At 38.3% G+C, this 22241-nt stretch overlaps 1 protein-coding gene across 1 annotated transcript; it reads left to right on the top strand.

Moving 5' to 3' along the window:
- The first annotated feature begins 1843 nt into the window (after positions 1-1843).
- pitx3 (paired-like homeodomain 3) lies at positions 1844-21841 on the top strand. Its single transcript, XM_077581959.1, has 5 exons — positions 1844-1889; positions 2015-2392; positions 8964-9081; positions 15292-15497; positions 20452-21841. The coding sequence occupies exons 3-5, from the start codon at positions 8973-8975 to the stop codon at positions 21010-21012; spliced, it is 876 nt and encodes a 291-aa protein (XP_077438085.1). The 5' UTR covers positions 1844-1889; positions 2015-2392; positions 8964-8972; the 3' UTR covers positions 21013-21841.
- The last annotated feature ends 400 nt before the right edge of the window (positions 21842-22241 follow it).

The following is a 22241-nucleotide window of genomic DNA, read 5'->3' on the forward strand; positions in this document are numbered from 1 at the left end:
CGCAATAGGCTCCTATTTTTACTGAAGGTTTGGTGTTTTTCTTCTTTCTTTTTTTTTTCTTTTCTCCAGAGCTCAGTATTGTTCATTCGGTAATTTTACTAATTTGACATGTCATCATCATTGCTCTCTTTTTTTTTGTATGTGGGTGAGTACAGTATGTGTATGTGCGTGTGTTCATTAGTTCACCTAAAACCTATTAAAAAATAATAATAATAATCCCATACTGTTCACCTAAACCGAACACTTCCAGCCAGAGTCGTGAGGTCGTCAGGAGACCAGAGGAAGGACCAAAGAAAAGAAAGGAAAGTGAAATCCAGACACCACCCACCAGGCCACCAACCAGAGTCCTTCACCAACCCCAGAGACATCTAAATTCGTTTGGTGTTTTTCAACGGCAAGAAAACCACAACATTCTCGTACACTTCTCAACATTAACAGTGAGCATCACAACACAAGCTGCCTTAAACAAAGTGCTGCATGCGAATAATAGGATGGCTATGTAGTAGTTATTGTCTGTAAGTGTGAGCGTCAAGTGCAAATGTGCCGCCCATTTTGTTGCAACTATATAATGTAAATTCCTGTTTTTTATTTCAGAGGCTCAAATCAATAGAGACCGACCATCTGATCTGTATTGCGAGTTCTTGTCAATACATCTGCAGCAGCTAGTCTTGGCGCACTTGCAAAATTAACTAAGAAATAGGATGCTTGGAAGATAATAATAATAGTTATAATAATGCTTCAGACACATTCAGACAAAAACAATGTGGCTTTATAATAGTCAAATAGGACTTTTTTTTTGGGGGGGGGGGGTAAACATTTTTGTACTTCATTGTACCTCAATATCATAGAGTCAATTTCATAAAACTCATATTTAGTTTTCTACCGTAAAAAAAAAAGAAGAAGAAAAAAAAGTGATTGTTATCAAAAGCAGTCAATATTGAACCTAGGACAGAACAATTTGTTGAATACGCATATTTTTTTAGACATAAAAGACTTTGTGATTTGATCCATGAATGCGATAAAATTAGGGCAGACTGTCAGACACACAAAAAAAAAAAAAAATCAGCCCTGGCATTTTGACTTAGGGTTTCTGGCCCAACTCCTGACCGCTCCTGGCTACCACGTAGCTCTGCCAACTGATGTTGATTGGTTCAGTTTGCTGCCTGTATTGTAAATGGATTCATGGGCTGCTCCCTCTAAATTGTGAGCGGTTCTCTGGGGATAAAATGGATGAAAAATAATTATTAAAGCACCACAGCAGATAGCCAGTCCAGCCCTGGATCATGAAATAGACAAAGATTGCCTTTCAAGTCTTTACCTATCAAATACTTACACCATCAAAGTTTAGTTGTTTTTTTTTGGGGGGGGTGGGGGGCAAGGTGTCATGTGAGGTACGGAATTTGGACCCAATTGATGTGTGCATAATGTTTTGTGATCAAAGTGATATCGCCAACTACTGGCCTGGCATGGCCATTGCAGTGTTTTCTGTCCTTTTTGCAGGTCTGGATGAATATAAGAATTGTTTTTGACATGAAATGTGACCAAACAAAAGGAAATACGACTAGAGACATCACTATGTGTGAAATTAGTGAAGGCGTCGAGGGAGTTAACATCCAACATTTTGTACCCGTGAACCATTTACTGTCCTCTGCTTTTCCACATGAGTAGCTGAGCACATCACACTTCCTTTTGTTTTGTTGGATCGTACTGGATTTCTTCTGGTGTGTTCATCTGACTGTTTTTTTTTTTATCCTGTGTGATACTCCGGAAGACAACAACCCTTCTCTTCTCCTGATCGCAATATGCCATGGTCATGTTGCCGTTGAATCCAAATCCTGAGCCGTGATTCGGATGGCTTGGTGGCATAGGTGCGTGCCTGTCTTGTTCCGGTGAGTCCGAACCGTGCCATTTCCCCGTAACAATTATTGCAGCAAATAGCCGATCAGCAATACTGGTCTATGGGAGCTTCAGGGGAGACTGATAAGGGAATGTGTGTGTGTGTGTGTGTGTGTAGTGTGTGAACGTGCAGTCTGAGTGAGTGAGAGCGAGAGAGTACGGGGCATATGTGGGCCGTCCTTTGGTGGACCTGGCTGTCACACACACAATATTTAGCATGAAAGCAGCCCCCACCCTCTCTCCCCAGCCCTACATTGTGTGCGGGGATCAAACCGCACTCTTCTTGCAGTCTACATTGACAGCACAGAGCGGAGAGCAACTGCGAGGAAAGCGACTCATCACCGGCGGCTCTGCACGCTTTTGAGACTTTTTTTTTTGACAAACCGATGAACTTTTTGTCCATGTCACCGTCACACCTGAAGCCAGGACACGCAGCGGCCCGCAGCAAAGAGTTTTGCCTTCTCAACGGATTAATATAACCAGACCGGGATTGGATGTAAGTATGCCCGCACGTTTTCGTCTCAGATCACTAAAAGTAGACATGATACTTTATACATCATTTGTGTTTAATTCAACTATCAAACTCCAAAAAAAAGAAAAGCCACAATAAAAGCAAACTATAGCTGGATTGTATTCATATTTTCATTTTTTTACCAAACTTCATATTGAGTTGAAAATTAACTGCTTGCAAATCACAAAACAATAGCAAGAATTTCATTAGGCTACTGTAAAAAAAAATAAAAAATGAGACTGACTTCGCAGAGGCATACAAGTATGTGAAACATATTTTGAGGTCCAAAATTGATAGGTAGCAGGTGGTTGCAGGGCCACAAGAGACACTGCTCCATAAACCCACTCCGGCCCCGCCCCTCCCTACACACACACAGCCGCGCGGAGTAATAAACAAGTAGAAGTTCACTGTCAATTTACGAGATCCATTCCGTAAGTGTAAATATATTTTTTTTTAAATACGTCATTGCTGTAGGCTATCTTGATTTCGAGACTTATAGAGTCAAACGTATGCATATAATTATTAGTATTATTATAGGCTAGACCTATATGCGAAATAATATTAATCGGTTACAAATGGGAATAAAACGCTTTAAAAAAAAAAATAAAAAACTTTTCGCAATGATCTGGCCGAATAGAAACGAACGTTTCAATATTAATTCATTATAGCCAAAATATGATCATCGAGTTTGTTCCAATCCATGTTCAATCTAACTCGCTGAAAGAAAAAAAATAGAAATAGTCAAGAGAAAAGAAAAATATAGTTTCTAATAGGCTATTGCGTCCGCTACTGCACAGTAACGACAGTTTCTTGTTTTTTGTTTGTTAAATATGCGGCGGCGGTGAAATGTTCCTTTCTGTGGTTGAAGACGGCCTGCTGAAGAGCGAGAGAAGTGCAGAATACATGTAAAAATATAAAAATAATTTATTCTTAGTATTTTTCATCAATAGGAATTCATTATTTTATTCACGTATTTGCTTTGAAATCACATGCATGTCATAAAAAAAGGCATGCTTTTAATTTGGATTCAGATTGTAAAAACTATTTTTGCGAGTTATTCCATCAATAACAATAATTGATTTATAATTGAAAATCTGAGGCTAATTAAATAGGAATTTTGTGCCGTACACAAGCAGAGAAAACGACAAAGTAATTAAATGTTTAGAACGATGTTTCCAATATAAGTCGTTCTTATAGGGATGTCCACAAGTGAAAAAAAAAATACATTTTATTTTTGTGACAACAATAATGAATAAATAGCGTAAACCACTAGTACGGACGTGCAGTCAGTTATTTTGGAGGCAGTGTTTGATTTTGCAGGTCTCGGCCTCATCCCTCAATCATATGCAAATGACTGTTATAGGAGGGCACGAATTAACATCTACAAACATTGGACCGAAATTCCATCTGCCGCCTCTTCAAGGAGGCCCTTAATAAGTTCTCAGACAGCAAAGTGACACACATCTTAATCAACTCTTAATCCCTAGAATTAATTCTCAACGCGTTTATGAATAATTCCCTCGCTGATCGCTGCCTGGCCGTGCAAATGCGAACAGTCTGCACCACGGGCCGCCAGATGGACCCGGCAGTCCCTCGAAAAATGAGAGGATTCTGACACCCTTTATTATTATTATTATTATTATTATTATTATTATTCTACCAGGATATAGGCCTATTGCTCGCTAATCGAAATCGAATATTCATCCAGACAAACATTCCCACAGCAACAAGGGAAAAAAAAGTCTTGCAATATCTTTTATTTATTTATTTATTTTATTTTATTTTTACGTTAGGTGTACACATTAACCTTGCACGTGAAGAGCACGTTTGATTTGCCACTGAGATGGCACACCTTGTTAAGCCCATGTGGCAGTTTGTGTTGGGTGTAGAAGGATCTCGATTTTGGAAATATTAAAAGTGGCCACCCCCCTAGTGCGTGCATGTTGTCGGCAGGGAAGGGCAAGCGGGAATGGGGAGGGGGCGTCAGGGTGCTGACACCTTGTTCTGGACAAAATGACTGGCTTGCAAGCACGCACCCAAAGGGGCCCTCGCTGCCAAGCTGGTGGGCCTCTCAGCACCACATTGACACCCTCTGTCTGGTCATCCATCACTGTCAGATATATATCACCATCTGGATTGTCTTACAATACCCCCCCCCCCCCCCATAAAAAAAACGCCTTAACAGTCAGTGCTGCATTTCTGTCTTGCAAATTGCTGACTGAATTCTACCAAAAGGACTCAAAAACTGAACATTTGACTTGAGTTGAGGACAAACACAACCCAAAAGAAGCTCAATCAAGGACTCGATTTTACAATTCAAACAATGTCATTAAAATGACGAGTGTTTGTATTTGATATGGAGGTTTGGTTGATGAGATGGAAACCAGCTGCCATGTTTGGTTCCACAAGCTACAAAGTTCTGCATGCATCTTTCATTTCATTTTTAAATTTTTTTATTTATTTTTTACTTGATATCAAATCTGCTTGCCTCTGAGGACCCTTAATAGTGTTCCCAAAAATAGCTCACCGGTGTTGGAGCATTGTGATTTTCTAGGAATAAAGTCACGGCGATCATTTCATAATGTAAACAATGGAAGAGACAGAAATAAAATGTTGCATATTACTTATCTGTTTCTTATCGGTGACATATATAAATGAATATCAATTATAACTAGGGATGTCACAATTAAATATTGCTAGAATTGATTATCTAATCGATTACATTGATTACCTGACTGATTGCCCACAATCAAGGAATTTTTGTCAACCAATTTTGATGGTTGATTTAGCCGATTTTTTTTCACCCAGCCCTAAAAATAGCATCTGATTAAACGTACAGTAATTTGAGCAAATTGGTCATTTCGGACGTGTGTATCAAACAAAATCAGTAGCCAATGAGTAGCTCTGCACTTCGAGAAGGTTGGTGACCCCTGCTCTGTAGTTCAAAGAAAAAGGGCATTATTTATGCATGTTAAGAAAGGACACACTATTTACATGCATGTGAACAATTAAAGCAAAGTGGAGCTTGCCAACCCCAAAATCAACTTTAAAGCCAATTCCGTATCAGAGGCCCGATAATCCAAAGCCATCACACCGAGGAAAGCTTGCTGACAAAGCTAATCTCTCTACTGGGAGTTTATGACCTTATACAGCCTCAAATGTTCTTTCCCAAGAAAGGACTTACGCAGCCCACGGCTTCGAAAACCAATTTTTGAGTCTTCTAATCTTTCGTGAAAGGCGATGATGATCATTCTCACGGATGCTCGATGGGAAACAGATGCAATTCCCTCGCATCGAAATCTCCACAAATGTTTGCGATGTCGCGGCTCACATACTGTACAGTTTTCTGTCTTCGTTGTTTAGCAAACTCGAGTATGTATTATGGTTGCTTTGAAATATATATGTTGCTCACTTTTGCGTTCACGTGTCTTCATATTCTTCAATTCTCATTTAAGCCTTTAACTCTTTGACTGCCAGACGTTTTCAGAAAAGGGATGCCGTGGGGTGCCGGACGATTTTAAGCATTTTGACTGATCTTTCAAGGTCCATAGAAAATTATGTGTTTGGACTATGGAAACGCACATACTGCCAAAAAAAGATTGGACTCTCATCTTCCATCAGAAAAAAAAGTTTGTTTCTACCTTATTCCGTTTTTGAGTAATCAACAATAGGAAATGGTTAGTTTCACCTGTTTTGAAAAAAAAAACGTATTTTAACGTCTTTGGCACTCCTCCATAGGATTTTACTAAACGTTATTTAATGTTGTCATTGGTCACATCAAAAATAATTTAGCCACAGGGTTGATAAAAGTCAATATCTGTATAAAAAAAAATTTGGCTTCGGGAAAAATACTTTGAACTTAAATTGAGTGTGAAAGCATATGATTTGGGAAATGTGCATTACGTCATTAAATCTGCTTGACATCTTTAAGGCTTGATTTGCTGTGCTGCAAAAGGTCATACCTTAATCCTTAAAATATTCCATATGGTTTAATAACTTTTCATATATGCATCAATAAGGATGCAGATGTAGGGGGGAAAAAAAAGGAGATGTAATTCTATTCAAGTGTCTCCAACAAGGGATTATCGTCTTTTCGACATGAATGCAGTTAAATCATCATGACGAAATTAACTTAGTCACATCAATCCACATGTAAAAAGTAAAGCTTCATTGGATGCTGCTATTCTGAAGGCAGCAAGAACTTGACCAAATATTACACTTTGTCCCCAAATGATATGAATGAACATAGAACTGTCTATTTGTAATGTAAAGCAGAGGTCCCCAACCCTGCTTCTCAGGGACCGGTATCCAGCCTGTTTTTCCATGCCTCCCACAGCCAACACAGGTGAGTCATATCATCAGCTAATCAGCGATCTCTGGAGAAGGCTGATAACTGATCTCCACCTGTGTTGGCTGTGGGAGACATGGAAAACAGGCTGGATACCGGTCCCTGAGGATCAGGGTTGAGGACCACTGATGTAAAGTACACAATTATTGCAAACATGGCTGGACTGGCACAAAAAAAAAACGGCCCTGCCAATTTGACATGTCCACCGGCCCGGCCCGGCCCGGCCCGGCCCAGCCCGACTCCTGACCATATCTGTTTAACTCTTTGACTGCCAAAAACGTTAAATAACGTTTAGTAAAATCCTATGGAGGAGTGCCAAAGACGTTAAAAGACGTTTTTTTTCAAAACAGGTGAAACTAACCATTTTCTATTGTTGATTACTCAAAAACGGAATAAGGTAGAAACAAACTTTTTTTTCTGATGGAAGATGAGAGTCCAATCTTTTTTTGGCAGTATGTGCGTTTCCATAGTCCAAACACATAATTTTCTATGGACCTTGAAAGATCAGTCAAAATGCTTAAAATCGGCTGGCACCCACGGCATCCCTTTTCTGAAAACGTCTGGCAGTCAAAGAGTTAAGAAATTGTTCTGCCACTGATATTTTGACTTATGTTGGTTTAGTTTGCTGTCTATATTCAAAATGGATCGTCTAAATTGTGGGCCAGTCTCTTGGGGGTAAAATTGGAGGAAAAATAATAACTAAAAAGTCCAGTCCAGATCTGATTGGGAAACACCTCGTAGATAATTAGTCAACAGTGGACTACTAGACCCATTCATTCCCCTGAAACTTCCAATTGGTGGAACATTATCACGTGACTGCGCCACAATGCTCAAAAGAAGAGCAGATGAGTCTCGTGTGGAAAAACCTGATATCAATTTTATCACAGACTTGATGAGGGTCCGATAAGATCTTAAGTCTTCCATGAAGAATGGAAGCTTTTTGAAGGTCCAAATAGGGTGATATTTGCTTCCATTTTTACATCATGGCCAAAACATCCCAATCATTTCTGTCCATTTAATCCAAAGGAATTTTGGATAAGACACTCATAAAAGCATCATTTCGCTTTGGGTCAAAAGGTCAAAACGAGGGTTAAACATGTGTATATAAGTTGACAGTGCAATGAACTTTAAATTACCCCCACAGAGCTACGTCAGTGTGTGTGTGCGTGGCCTGGAATCACATTGGCGTATAGTGCATTCTCCCGCGGGGCAGGATGGGCGCAGGCGGAGACCAAATACAGTACAGCTTTTCCTGAAAATCTAAATGTGCTACTTCCAAGTATAAGAGCTAGAACCACAACACGACTGCCGCACAGAGACCGCTCACATCCAAATATCTAGTCTAGGTTTAAATGCGATCTCAAAATATGCAAGGGTGGAAAAGGATGGATTATCACCTTTTAAAATCTTTCACAACATGATTTAATTGATCATGTCTTGGGAAAGGGGTTGAATTTAGGTACCCGTACCCAGTCCATGCATCACTGTCAGGATTTAGTGCCTCTTAAAAAAAAAATGGAACAGCATTTAAAATTTTGCACTCCAGGGATCATACGAAAGGCTACACCACACCTCAGATTTCAACCTATTTTCTATCCAACCTTTAGCATCCCTCAAGCCCATATTCAAGGTGTTAACGGCTCTGCAGTAAATTAAATAAACTATTAGCTATTTTGGGGGCTCTGTGGAAGAAGACGTCTCACCAGCTTGCCATTTGGCTTGGAAATGCAACAGCAATAACTCTTGCTTTCCACGTGTAGCCTAAAATAGAGTCACTTTTTTTTATTATTATTATTATTATTATATATATATATTTTTAAATAGAGTCAATTTATGGCAGGTCTCGATTTGCTCATGACGTCACCACATGGAGCGGGAACGTCGTCAGTTTATTTGTAAATTGAACAACAACTACATACTACATAATAATAATAATAATAATTATGATATCTATCCATTCAAATTATTTGCTATTTCCGCTTTGATCTTTTTTAACATGTTTTAGCACGTTTGAATGAAAACGTGTATTTTCACGCGTTTTTACAAACGAGGCTGTTAATCGGCAATTTGTTTTAAAGATGCATGAAAATATAGAAATCATTAAAGATCGTGAACCTTACTAAGTCATCGCGAGAGGTGCTTGAGGTGATTCAAATCAATTGTTGACTGTGCACTTGACGGTGTGTATTTTTGCGTGTCCGTGTGCAGAGCCTGGTTATGGATTTTAACCTCCTGACGGATAGTGACGCCCGCAGCCCGGCGCTGTCGCTCTCCGACTCCGGAACTCCGCAGCACGACCAGGGATGTAAAGGGCAAGAGAGCAGCGGTAAGTGCCTCACCACTGCTCAACGGAATCGGGTTGCAATTAGTAGTAATCGGCATAATAATAATAATAATAATAAGAATTATATATATATATAAATAAATTAAAAATAAAAATAAAAATAAAAATAAAAATAAAAATAAAAATAAAAATAAAAATAAAAATAAAAATAAAAATAAAAATAAAAATAAAAATAAAAGTTGAGTAACAAAGCGCTATTCTTGCATCAATATTTAAGCAGGCCTATAATTTCAACAGCATTATCGTCATTATGAATCCAAACATGAGGGGATTATTGGAAAGAAAAAAAAGGCCTACATGTAAAGCGCTCATTTAAGTCCTAAATTTCAATACTTATTATTATTATTATTTTTGTGCAGTACATGCGTTGGTTGGATACAGTATGTGGTCCGTTGGCAAATTGTCGACATTTTGACAAATTTTCCTGATCAATTCAGTTTAGTGCGGTCAACCATTGGCTTTCTTCACACGACTGCTCGGAATTAATGGCATTGAATTATTCAGGTATGCTATTATTCAGTGGGACAGACATTTGAATTTTTTTTAATTATCTTTTTTTTTTTTTTAAATCATTGTTATTCTCCGTATGCTTATTATTTAAAACTCCTTCCACTGATCATTCGAACGCATCGCTGTATATAGTGTAATGAAAGCTCAGGATAAAAAGGCCTACGTTCTGCTTGTAAATGCATAGAACAAAAAATTAAACGCACCCTGGTAGCATGATCCAAGCACATATTCCCTAATCCTCAATAATTGGACACTGTCAGTTGTTTGTGGGGTGCAGCGTGGTCTCTCTCGTGCTCAGGTGATGTGTAATAAAGCACAAGCTATTTTCGGCTACTCTGAATATGCAATTGAGTCGCTAAAGAGCCCGCGAGAGCAGGCCAATGTTTTATTTAAAATGAAAATGAAAATATTGGATGACGACTCAGATAATAATAACGTTTATTTCACCTGCGGTTTACTTCCGATTACATCACGTCTTTTTAAATACGATTGCTTTTCGGCCGCGCGTCGGAAAAGAAAGAAGCGAATCATTCTTGTCTGTGATGCAATATTATTTGAATTATTTGTCAATAGTTCTGCGGAATACAATTTCTATACGACAGTCACGTTCAGTCGGTTTAACCAACTAAACTACAACCACAATAACAAGTTAACCGCATTGTTAAACGGCCATATTTCAATAAAACTGAGCTTTATTATCTTTTTAGGCTTATTTCTTGTTTTAAACCTCATTACCTTTTGAATCAGGTGATGTCTGCATGACTTAAATGAAGTATGACGTATAGGCTATGTTTCCACACCTTAACTAAACGTCAAAGTCAAACTATTCTGGGGCTGAAGTGCACTGCCGCACATTTGACATTACATTGAAATTTCTGCCGCAACATTCCTTTAGCCTTCATTCGTTTTCAAAAGTCACAAGAAAGAAAATAGATGGAAGCTAAATTTGTATCTCCATAATTAGACAACAAGAAAAATTAAGTGATGTTACCCCATTTGAATCCTGCATACACATCTAAAACAAATATTAAAATAATCATATAGGCATTCTCTTAACTATGAAATGCTAACTGTATTATTTCTTATACCGTATATCAGACACATGAAATGAAAATGAGAGCTGAAAATAAATCGTCATTTTTTGGGGGGGGGGGCATCATTATCTGCTGCCCTCATACTGCAATTTTAATGAATGTTCTTGTAAACCCTTCAAAATAAATGTTCATCATCTTATTAGAATGATTCCTGCAGGAGGACACCAAAGGCTGTCTTTTTTTTTTTTTTAATGAATGAGTGTCAAATGACTGTTAAAAATATATTTTTCATACGTCTACACATATTGTAAACATGCATTTCCATCCATTAGATTACACGAGGTGGGTTATTTATTTAAAAGCCTTGCATAATAAGCTGCTCTGGAGCTGACCTGGAAAAAGTCTGGTTTGTCAGCACATTATCAGTCAGATTGCTCCCATTGTTAGGAAGCGCGTTGCTCTAAAAGGGCTGCCCTTTTCCTCTGTATTGTGTTTTAGACTTTGGCCTTAAGTGACAGCTTAGCCAGTGTCAGTTTACTGCCAGATAACAGCCTCAGCTTGGCTCTTTATTGGTTTTGCCGGTGGCCCCGCGGAGTCTCTTTTTAAACCCCGCTGATGATTTCGAACCACTCCCAGAGAGTTAAACCCTCACCAAACAGAGCCCAACCTGCCCCAGTCACAAAAAGCCTGATCCCGCGGGATTAGCTGGCCAGCTAATTTCACTTCTTTCTGTGAGGTCCTCATAACAGCGGCAGCCAAATCTGGTAGAGTCCTGGCAGACATAATATGGATGTGTGGTCTCCTGTAACTCACTGTGATGGAGGACGTGTTACAAACGCTCAGTAATTCGGCACATTTATCATACATGTCAACCCATAAGGTTTGTCCGTATTTCTTACGGATTTTTAAGTGTTGCAAAAGCATACGGGCGTATTTGGAAATGAATACGGATTTAACTGTTTTCATGAAAATAATAATATTAGTATATATTGCTTACCCTTTTTAAATTTATTTAGTATTTACTGTCGGCTACGTGCTACACGTGTGCATAAACTCGATTTAAACAATAACCGGTCACAAAATCTCGTCTATCGCGCGAGACTTCTAACAGTTTCCCGACATGCGCAGTTAAGAAATTTGTGTTAGCGCGAAAATTGCGAGTCGTTCGCAGTGGTTGAGAAAATGGGGGACATGCCGGCCAAAAAAACAAGATACACCGGACGTTTTCGTTCGGAATGGACGGATTTATTTTAGGTAATTGGTCCGTCAAAACTTGGAGAAGAGTATGCATCATGTTCGCTTTGTTCACGGGACATTAAGGTTGCGGCATCTGACATTTACGATGTCAAAGAACATTTGAAATCAAAGTTGCACGAGAGAAATGTGAAGCAACAAAAAAGTCAACCGTCCCTGTGATATTTAGAAATCAGTTTTTTCTTTGTGCAATAAAATGTCATTTGGAACAAGATACTGTCAATGTCTTCATATAAGAAAGAAAGTAAGGTAAGATTAATGTTATTGCATCAAACAGCTTTAGTATTGATAAAACTGACATAAGGATTTTTATGGGAAAATAAGGATTTTATGGGTTTGTAATACAGGTGGGACCAAATTAGGGTTGACATGTATGGAACTTAATGGAACAAATTATTGACAGGAATAGTCTCATGAGTAGATACTGCATTTATTTGGAGGTGAAATGATCAAGAGCACCAGATTTAGTGATTGATGCTTTGCATAGCCTCAGGGCTCTATTTTTGTGCTCTTTATAAGAATGGCGCGAGGCACGGTCTGAATCTGCGCAGGGGCGGGCGTGAACAAGTTTGGTCCCGTGCAGTGTGGCGAAAAAAAAAAAAAAAAGACATACAGTCTATGCGCCCTTTTGAGTGTGTGAACACAGCTGATTTGATTTACGGCTCCTCTCATTATATCATGTTAAAAATCTATGTCATTGAAGGAATGATGGCAGTATTACTTTTGTTTCCTGGTTTGCCTTTTTGACCAATTGTCACCAAAGTTCATATACACAGCTCTACTCATGTTTATTGAACCTGGTGAAAACAGAAAAGTTCGTTTTTTTTATTGACATTAATGAGCTCTTTTGAGGAAAATACCTCCGCAAAATCGAAAATGTTTTGTAGATTTTTTTTAATATATATATTTTTACAGGTTTACGTGGACACGAGAAGGGATGTGCATATTAATTTTAGTGTCGATTGGTCATCACTGCTCAGACAGTGAGAAAAAGTTGGCTTGATGTTGGATATTTGCTTAATAGTGACTTTCCGCAAGTTACAAAGTCCAGGGAAAAATCACCGTAATCAAATAAAAGTGGTTGTTTTTCTCCATTCTGACTGAAGTAGTAGCTGTAAATGGTAGATCATTGCATGCTACACGTCAAACCTTTTTCTGACATATCTCATTATAGAGGAACTGGATGAAACAAAGTGTCAGAATTAGTCATCATAAGTCGATGTAAACACATTTTCTCATTTAGAGTACTTCATCAACCAGAATGAGAGAATGCGTTTTCATTGATTTTGGGTGAATATTTTTGTCACTTAAATGTCTTCTAATGAGAGTTATTGTGAAATTTTGAACTGTAGTCATTAATGACCTCTCATCGGCAACTACTACAGCAATCAGATTGAAAAAGGACATAACACTGTATTTCAGACAGTTTATCCATAATGAGAGATATCAGCATTTTTTATGTGTATTGTGCAAATGTCTACCATATACAGCTGTTAGAATGGGGGAAAAAAAAAAAAATGATTATGGTGATTTGTCCTATATGTCTCCTTGGATTATGTAATTTCTGGACAGTCGCTAACACAGACAGTAAGAGAAATACAGCCATAATATTTTTCATTTTTGCATATAAATTAACAACAAATGCAGCCCCAATCTTTTGACAGGTTCCGAAATTGTCCTACACATAAAAAGAGGACAGTCACAAATTTAGCTATGGGTCAGAGTGTGAGCGTGTAAGAACCAATTTATACCTGCTGGCACAAACAATGGCTCCTGCAGCCCCGCATTCAACCGCAAGATTTTGAGATCTTCTCAGAGCTCCCACTTTATGTCTCGCGACGTCCTCATGACCGTGGCTGTCCAAGAATCAGTCTGGAGTGTGTGTGTGTGTGTGTGTGTGTGTGTGTGGAATGTCCCCATGACTGTGGCTGCAGTCATGAAGGAGCAGTGTGTATTGTGCATCCTCCCAGTTGGAATGTAACATTTTCTGGTGATGTTTTGCTCTTTGCTGACCAAAAAGCAGCAAGTATGTAGTGGTTTGCATTTGGGTTCTTCTGACTAGAGCCTTTTATCGTTTTTCGATGCTTAAGCATCCTTGGGTGACTTTTTGTTTGAGGGTCACATCCAGAAAAATAGAAGGATGAATGAACGAATGAATTTATTTCGAACATGTATATAAAGGATGCGATGATACTTTAAATTCATTGATTTTAATTTATTAAACATTCTAAAATCAATCAAATAAGCAATTACAGCTTCCTATTAACTCATTTGAACCCAAAAACATATAAATACGTTTTTAATACTTTGACATTCACTCCCAAAAACGTATTTATACGTGTTTTATGTTTTTTTTTTTTTTTGAGCATACAGAAGGCTTTGATGCAGCCTCTGACCTGAAGAAGTAGCTTAAAGCAATGGTAGTTATTACAAAAAATGGCCAGCTGGTGGGAGCAGAGTATAAGAGATCAGCCAGGGCCGTGTTGCAATAAGCTCTTTTTCCCCCGTGTTTTCAACAGATTTCTGAAATAATGAAATTTAGCTATATTCTAATGTTAATAGCTGCAAAACGGAAACAGATATAAACTTTTTTTTTTTTGATGAAAAAAGAGACTCTAGTCTTTCTTTTGGTAAGTTCCATGTTTTTATAGCGAGAGAACACAATATTCTGTGGGCCTTGCAAAATCAGTCAAATTCCAGTAAAACAGCCGGGAGCGAAGGGGGTTGCTTCAGTGAAAATGGCTGGGAGTGAATGAGTTAAAGGTGTTCAGGATTTTTCCGAATTTTGGGGTGGCAAACGGCCTTAGACTAAACCCTCCACTGATTAGCAGCCAAATCCCATCTCAGCATTTTACCAAAACAAAAGAAAACTGTCGTAAGCTTCTCAAAATTGAATTATATTTATTCACAACAATGTATTGAAGGGCCATGGAGAGGCTGATTGTTGTGATTTTTTTGGGGGTTGAAATAGTCATAAGTAGAGATGTCCACATACATTTTGGTGTCGATCAATTGCCGTTTTTGGACTTTAAAAGCAATGCACGTACAATGGTTTTGAATTGATAAATTTATCGTGTCCGGATGCTGTGCTGACTCCCACCAAGATATGGGGGCGGGGCGAAGGGCGTGTCCAAATTGCTGAGCAGAAAGAGCAGTTACAAGAGGAGTTAATTATTTACTGATTTCTCCAAAACATAATAATGAATGGTAAAAAAAAAATGCTTAAAGGCAGTTTTTGATCGAAAAATGGGCCATCCTAGCAAAATAGTTCACTGCATCCTGTTAGTATACGGTAGGAAGTAGGCATGCGTTCTATCAAGACATGAATTTTTACGTGCTGATGCAATGACTGATCTTCCACTAATGGGGCACACTCTCCTGTATATGACCGCAGACACAGAGAAATCTCACCAGAACCAGCTGGATGAATCCAGTACGGATGACGGCTCACTGAAGAAGAAGCAGCGGAGGCAGAGAACTCACTTCACCAGCCAGCAGCTCCAGGAGCTGGAGGCCACTTTTCAGAGGAACCGCTACCCTGACATGAGCACCAGAGAGGAGATTGCAGTATGGACCAATCTCACAGAGGCACGGGTCAGGGTGGGTATGCATGCGATCATTTGTCTGGATATGGCAGCTGATTTGAACAGCCAATGTCATTTTTCTTTTATCAAAGTAAAAAAAAATTTTTTATAAAAGAAGTCATCTGCATAAAAAGAACAAAAGCAGAATTTTACTTTGCAATATTCCTGACACTGAGTAACTAATTTAAGTTTATTCAGAAATCGTTCGTTATGTAAACACGAATAGCGAATGGGGGATTTTGGGTGCGAGTCCGAACAAAAACAACACATTCTGGTGTGGATCTGGATCAAAGGTTACGACAAGAAGTTACAGTCGTGCTTGTAAGTTTACATACCCAATGGCAGTGACTTATAAAGCTAGGTTTGATCGAACCCCAAGGCCTTGGCGGAGGTCAAATTTGCCCATCACTGGCTACAGATGATCACGGTGATGCTATGACGTGTGATTTCTTTATTATTTTAATATGGCAAAAAAAAAACGGAATGGTGTTCCACAGGTGTCAATTCTGGGGCCTCTGCTTTTTCCATTGTAGGCTTTGAGTTGCCTCTGGGTTCCATCTTAACCCCATCAGAGTCATGGATGGTCCCAGTGGACATGACATATTCGCATGTCTAAACCAATCAAACGCATAATTTGGATGATGTCAACGCCGCTAGTTCATGATTGGATCTTACACAACCAATCACAATCGCAAGTTGATTTGCATGTAAAAAAAAAAGGGTCCATATAAGCTTATAGGTTTACAACACGTTACAGCCATATTATCCTGGCGTCCACTATAACAACTAAAAACATGAGATAAACCCCCAAAAACATTTCCATGTTGTTCTTATGTGAGAAAAGAGTCAAAATCAGCAACAATAAATACATTTTGCCCAGCAGAAAAAAATGACGCTTTCTGAATTCAAGGTGAGAGCCAGATTCGATGAAAAGGCTACTCTCACTGTTCATTTTGTTCACCAGTGAACCCTATACATGTCTTGAATTTGAATTTTTTTATTATTATTTTTTTTCAATAAGGAAGGTTTGGGCGAATACGCAAAAACTGGTGAGGTTCATTAAAGCTTTGCACCACTTACATAATGAGGCAATGCAGGATTAATGTGGTGCTTTTTATTTTATTTTATGCTGTTTGAACTTTCTGATATTCTGTCTTTGGGTGGAACAGTGAGTTCTGAGAAACGTGTTTGAATCTTACTTTGAGCACTTCTGCGCAGTTTGCGTGTTCTCATTGTGCTTGTAAGGTTTCTCTCTGAGTACTCAGAGTTCCAAGGCATGCACGGCGAATATAAAAAGTTCACACACTCTTATGCAAATTGTCACTTTGACAGTAAATATCAGTTAAAAACTTTTTCCCACTATTCATTTGACCTACGACGTGTACAACTCAATTGAAAAAGTAAGCGGAAGTCCAAATAAAGGAATATTTACAGCGAGATGAAAATGCAGTGATGTTTAAATATAGAAATTGGTTCGTGTACATTATTGTAGAATTGAATCAACATTTTACAGGTAATTGGGTGGCAAAGTTGAAATACACAAAGTATAGTTGATTTTAAATGTACTGTATAAGTATTAATTCAATGCAGACAGAGAAAATAAGCCACTACAAAAAGACACACAATGTGACAATTGTCACTCAAAATGAACGATACAATGATTATTGATCAATCAATTAATTGGGGGGATTTTTAGATCAAAAACAAAAAGATGAGATTACACTATAGGAAATAAAATAGATTTCCCCCTCAACAATTAGCATCTGTCTTTGTGCATAATCACTGGGGAAGACAATTTTTATTGAGTTATGCCTGACAGCTGTTTTTTTTAACTCATTTTTGGGTGTGGAATCCAAAACTGATCTCAGTGTTTCTCTATCACATTAAGTTTTTTAGTTATAGGCTTTCTTTAAAAAATAAAATAAAACCAAACAATAATAAATGTGTATGTACAGTATGCAAATTACAGCACGCTTTGAAAAAAAATTAAAAACAGCAACAACAAAAACACAGCACAAAATGAAATAGAATTTATAACAGTATGCTAATGGTTACAAGGGAAAAAGAAAAGCCGGCACTGCTACTTTTAATTCCTACTATGGTAGCTTTCTGTTTGTGGATATTGATAGTACTGACCTAATGGGAGTTGCACACACTTCTCAATTGTGACTGCACAAACAAATTGCCATGTAACTGTAGATGCCTCCTATCGTAATAAACTCTTTTTTCCTCAAGCTAATAAGTGGAATTTTGCTTATCCGGAGGGTAAGATAGAGAGAAAAAAAAAACTTGACGTGTTAGAAAAAAAAAACGAATGCAGTTTTGGAATCAACATGCCAATTTTAATTTTAATCAACATGTTTTTTCAAATTGTTCCCCAGTATTATTTAACAAAATGTGTTTTAGCATAAAGCTGTTTATAAACAGTTGTTTTTGAGCAAGGGAATAAAATAATTGAATTCAATGTCATTTTCTGTTGTGCCGTTTGTAAAAAAAAGAGATTTTAACTCTTTGACTGCCAGACGTTTTCAGAAAAGGGATGCCGTGGGTGCCAGCCGATTTTAAGCATTTTTGACTGATCTTTCAAGGTCCACAGAAAATTATGTGTTTGGACTATGGAAACACACATACTACCAAATGAAAGATTGGACTCTCATCTTTCATCAGAAAAAAAAGTTTGTTTCTACCTTATTCCGTTTTTCAGTAATCAACAATAGAAAATGGTTAGTTTCACCTCTGTTTTGAAAAAAAAAAAAAACGTATTTTAACGTCTTTGACACTCATCCATAGGGTTTTACTAAATGTTATTTAATGTTTTTGGCAGTCAAAGAGTTAAAGTTAAGGCCGAAAGAATATACTAGATTATTTTGATGAATCTACCCACATTTGTCATCCTCAAAATGTGCACCCTGAGAAGGCCTCTCAGCCCTAATGGGGATGAAGCAGCTGTTGCTGAATATCTACGAAGGTGGCCCATGACTGAAGTTAAATTCCAGCCCGCGTAGACTTGGACGGTCGACTGTATGAGGAGTCAGATCGCCATTATGACAGAATGAAATCGTTCAACAGTCTATTCATCTCTATTGTTAATTTGAATAGATGTGTGACCTTTCAAGTTAGAGCTAGTGATGGGCATAACAATCCTTCCAAGTTCTAATATTATACAAATAATTGTAATAATCCAATTATTGATCCTAAATTTTCAACATGACAAAGGAAATTTGGTCAGACAACCCCCCCCCCCCCCCACCAGTTTGTATTGACATGACCTAAACTGAATGTGCAATGACCTTTGCTGTTTCAAACTAAGATTAGCATGAACTTTCTCCACCACATAATGTATGAGCAGGATAAACATGTCTACAGTGAAGCAACCATATAACCTTGACATTTAGCCCTTTCCATAAACCTTCAAACGGCATAGCCTTGAAGTCACTGTAAAGATTGAGTGCCCCCCCCCCCCCACCGTCACTGAGTGAGATGGAAAAGTCATAAGCTTTATGTTCATATTGATGGTCAACAGTATTCTGTTACTACAATAACAGATGGCTGGATGATAAAAAAGAATTGGATTGCAAAAGGAGCTGAGAAGGCTGAGCATCAATGGTAGAGCAGGGAAATTATTATTATTATTATTATTCCTCCCATAAGCAATATTGTTAAGTGAATACATGCAAGTGTCGTTATGAAATTAATGTTGCCTACTTTTTATGCCTTTGATTAACTCATGGTCATGTTTTATGAAAAATTATGAAAAGGAATCCTGTCATATTTCCACGCAGTGAAATATTGCACAGTACGAGTAAGCAAAATTATAACCACCATTTTTATTCGATTCCATATTGCAGCACTTCGGACTGTCCGCTGTATATTCAAGATACAACCAATGAGGTTCATCTTTATAAAGTCATTTGTCAGAGCACATTTTGGTCTGATTGAAACTCTGTCCTCTAAATAAAGTATGACGATTGCCCTTCTTTAATATGACTAAACCATGTCTAATAACTCACCATACACTCCATCTTACTTGATAATCATTGTGCCTCTGAAGATGAGGGACATATTTGTAAGATCCAATCATGAACCAGAAGTGTTGACATCAACCAAATGATGCGTTTTATTGGTTTAGACACGCAAATATGTCATGTCCACTGGGACCATCTTCAGGTCTGAAGTGGTTAAGAGGCGCAATGATTCCCAGTGTGTGTGCTTTAGAATCATTTTTTATTTAACCTGACGTTCTTTGAGAAGTACAATGCCAAATGAAAACTTACGGATGAGGAAAAAGACTTTCATTTGGTGGCTAATTCAGACCGAAATTTGAGTAAACTGAGAAATCAAATCAACATTGCTCATATTGTCAATCTGATTGTGTTCTCTTGCGTTGTCCAGCAATCTGAAATTCCTGCAGGTACATTTGATAATAAAAGGTGGAAAAACGTGTACATATGTTTTTTAAAAATATTCTGTCCTTCACTCCCCAAAACTTTTTTAAAATGTTTTTTTTTTTACATTTTTTTATGCTAGAGGATACAGTTGCATACAGCATGCGGTTTCTGTCATGAAGAGGTAGCATAAAGCAATGGTAGTTATTAGAAAAAATGGCCAGCAGGTGGCAGCAGAGTATAAGAGATCAGCCAGGGCTATGTTGCGACAAGCTGTTTTTGCCAGTGTTTTCAACTGAAATGTGAATAATGATGAAACTTGGCTATATTCTAATGCTAATTGATGCAAAACTGAAACAGATAGAGATACAAAAAAAAAAAATTCCTGATGAAAGAAGAGACTCTAATCTTTTCTTTTTTGGTAGGTTCCATATTTTTTTTTATAAAAATAGAACACAATATTCTGTGGGCCTTGCAAAATCTGTCAAAATCCAGTAAAACTGCCGGGAGCGAAGGGGGTTGCTTCAGTGAAAATGGCTGGGAGTGAATGAGTTGACATTTTTTTTCTCATTTTGGCTTCTACAGGTATGGTTCAAGAACCGGCGTGCCAAGTGGAGAAAGCGGGAGCGAAACCAGCAGGCCGAATTGTGCAAGAATGGTTTTGGTGCCCAGTTTAACGGACTCATGCAACCTTACGATGATATGTACACGGGTTACTCCTACAACAACTGGGCCACCAAGAGTTTAGCGAGCAGCCAACTCTCCGCCAAGAGCTTCCCATTCTTTAACTCGATGAATGTAAGCCCCCTGTCGTCCCAACCTATGTTCTCGCCCCCGAGCTCCATCCCCTCTATGAACATGGCCTCAAGCATGGTGCCCTCGGCGGTGGCCGGAGTTCCCGGCACAGGCCTCAACAACTTGGGAAACCTTAACAATCTCAACAGCCCCACGGCACTCAACTCCGCGGCAGCCACTTGCCCGTATGCTAGCGCAGCTAGCCCGTATATGTACAGAGACACCTGCAACTCCAGTCTGGCTAGTCTGCGACTTAAGGCCAAGCAACACACCAACTTCACTTATCCAGCTGTGCAGAATCCTGTGTCCAACCTGAGCCCCTGCCAGTATGCTGTCGACCGGCCGGTATGAAGACGAGGTCTTCTACTGTCCCACTTCATCTTCAAAACTGGCAGATGCGTTGCAGACTGACAGACTAAAAAGCCAATAGGGGGCAGACAATTTCTCCAAAATGATGCAAGAAATGGACACGCCCGCGATGGACCACCCCGGCGCAAAAAGGAATACTCACTTTGTTTGTGAGGCTTTGCCGACTGACCAACTGCAAACATTTCTAAAAAACAAAACAACAAAAACAACTCCTCCCCCCCAAAATGTAATATTCTAAACTGCATGATCACAGTAACCGAGGGGGAAACGCGACAGGAAGGCTTCAACTGGACTCATCAAGATCTCGTATATGCTACTAATGCAGAATAAGGAACCTGTGGTTTTAATGTTGCAAAAAAATCAAGGATGTATATAACAGACTCTTTTCAGTTTTGTATGTGACAAAAATAGGATATGAAAACATAGTTCTTTAAGAATGAGAAAAGCATGTTCCTCAATTGCAAAGCCCCGGGAGGTTTATGTACAAAGAGACATCCTTTGGGGAAATGAATACTTCTGTTGTGAATTCCGTTCCCCTCGGGGAAGGTCAAAGGTCAAAGGACAATTTAGACAAGCAAGGGGAGGGCAGTGCTGGATTACCAAAATATCCAGTTTGATGCAACAAATAGGAATATCGTCAACCTTTTTTAACAAGAAAAAGCCATTGGTTATATTGATTTGTGTGGTGTTATACAAAGGGAGTATGTGACAGTAAAATATATGTAAGAGTGCAGTTGTTATAAAAAAAAAAAAGAAAAACTGTTTTTTTTTTCCTGATGTAGCCTGCTTTGTCTCATTAAAGAACAAATTAAAAGAATTGTTTTTAATATAAATGACAATTCACTCAAATGTAAATGCTCTCGTCGAACTGCAATTCAAAGGGAATAAAATGAATCATTTTTAGATTACTCAAGTGAGAAAATCAACATACGCAGTAAACAACACAGACTGAACTTCACTGATTGCTGAAATGAAGAAAGTGATTGCAAAGGTGAGTCTGTTGCAGCAACACTGTTTTCATGTTTGTTGGCTTTTTTTTTTTTTTTTTTTTTTAAATCCAACCATCGATTATCTATTCTGGTTACCCTGTTCTATATGATGACACGAAAGCCAAAAAATGAGGACTAAATTATTAGTTACATATGGGAAATATGCTTTAGGGTTTTGATCTGTACTTTAATGACATCTGAGCAATCTGATTAGATGATGAA

Source organism: Vanacampus margaritifer, chromosome 12 (genome assembly GCF_051991255.1).
Source record: "Vanacampus margaritifer isolate UIUO_Vmar chromosome 12, RoL_Vmar_1.0, whole genome shotgun sequence".
Classification (NCBI taxonomy): domain Eukaryota; kingdom Metazoa; phylum Chordata; class Actinopteri; order Syngnathiformes; family Syngnathidae; genus Vanacampus; species Vanacampus margaritifer.

Coding starts and splice junctions, on each gene's coding strand:
- pitx3 (XM_077581959.1), top strand. CDS start 8,973: ATGGATTTTAACCTCCTGACGGATAGTGACGCCCGCAGCCCGGCGCTG. Junction 9,082..15,291: donor TAAAGGGCAAGAGAGCAGCG/GTAAGTGCCTCA, acceptor ATATGACCGCAG/ACACAGAGAAATCTCACCAG. Junction 15,498..20,451: donor TCACAGAGGCACGGGTCAGG/GTGGGTATGCAT, acceptor TGGCTTCTACAG/GTATGGTTCAAGAACCGGCG.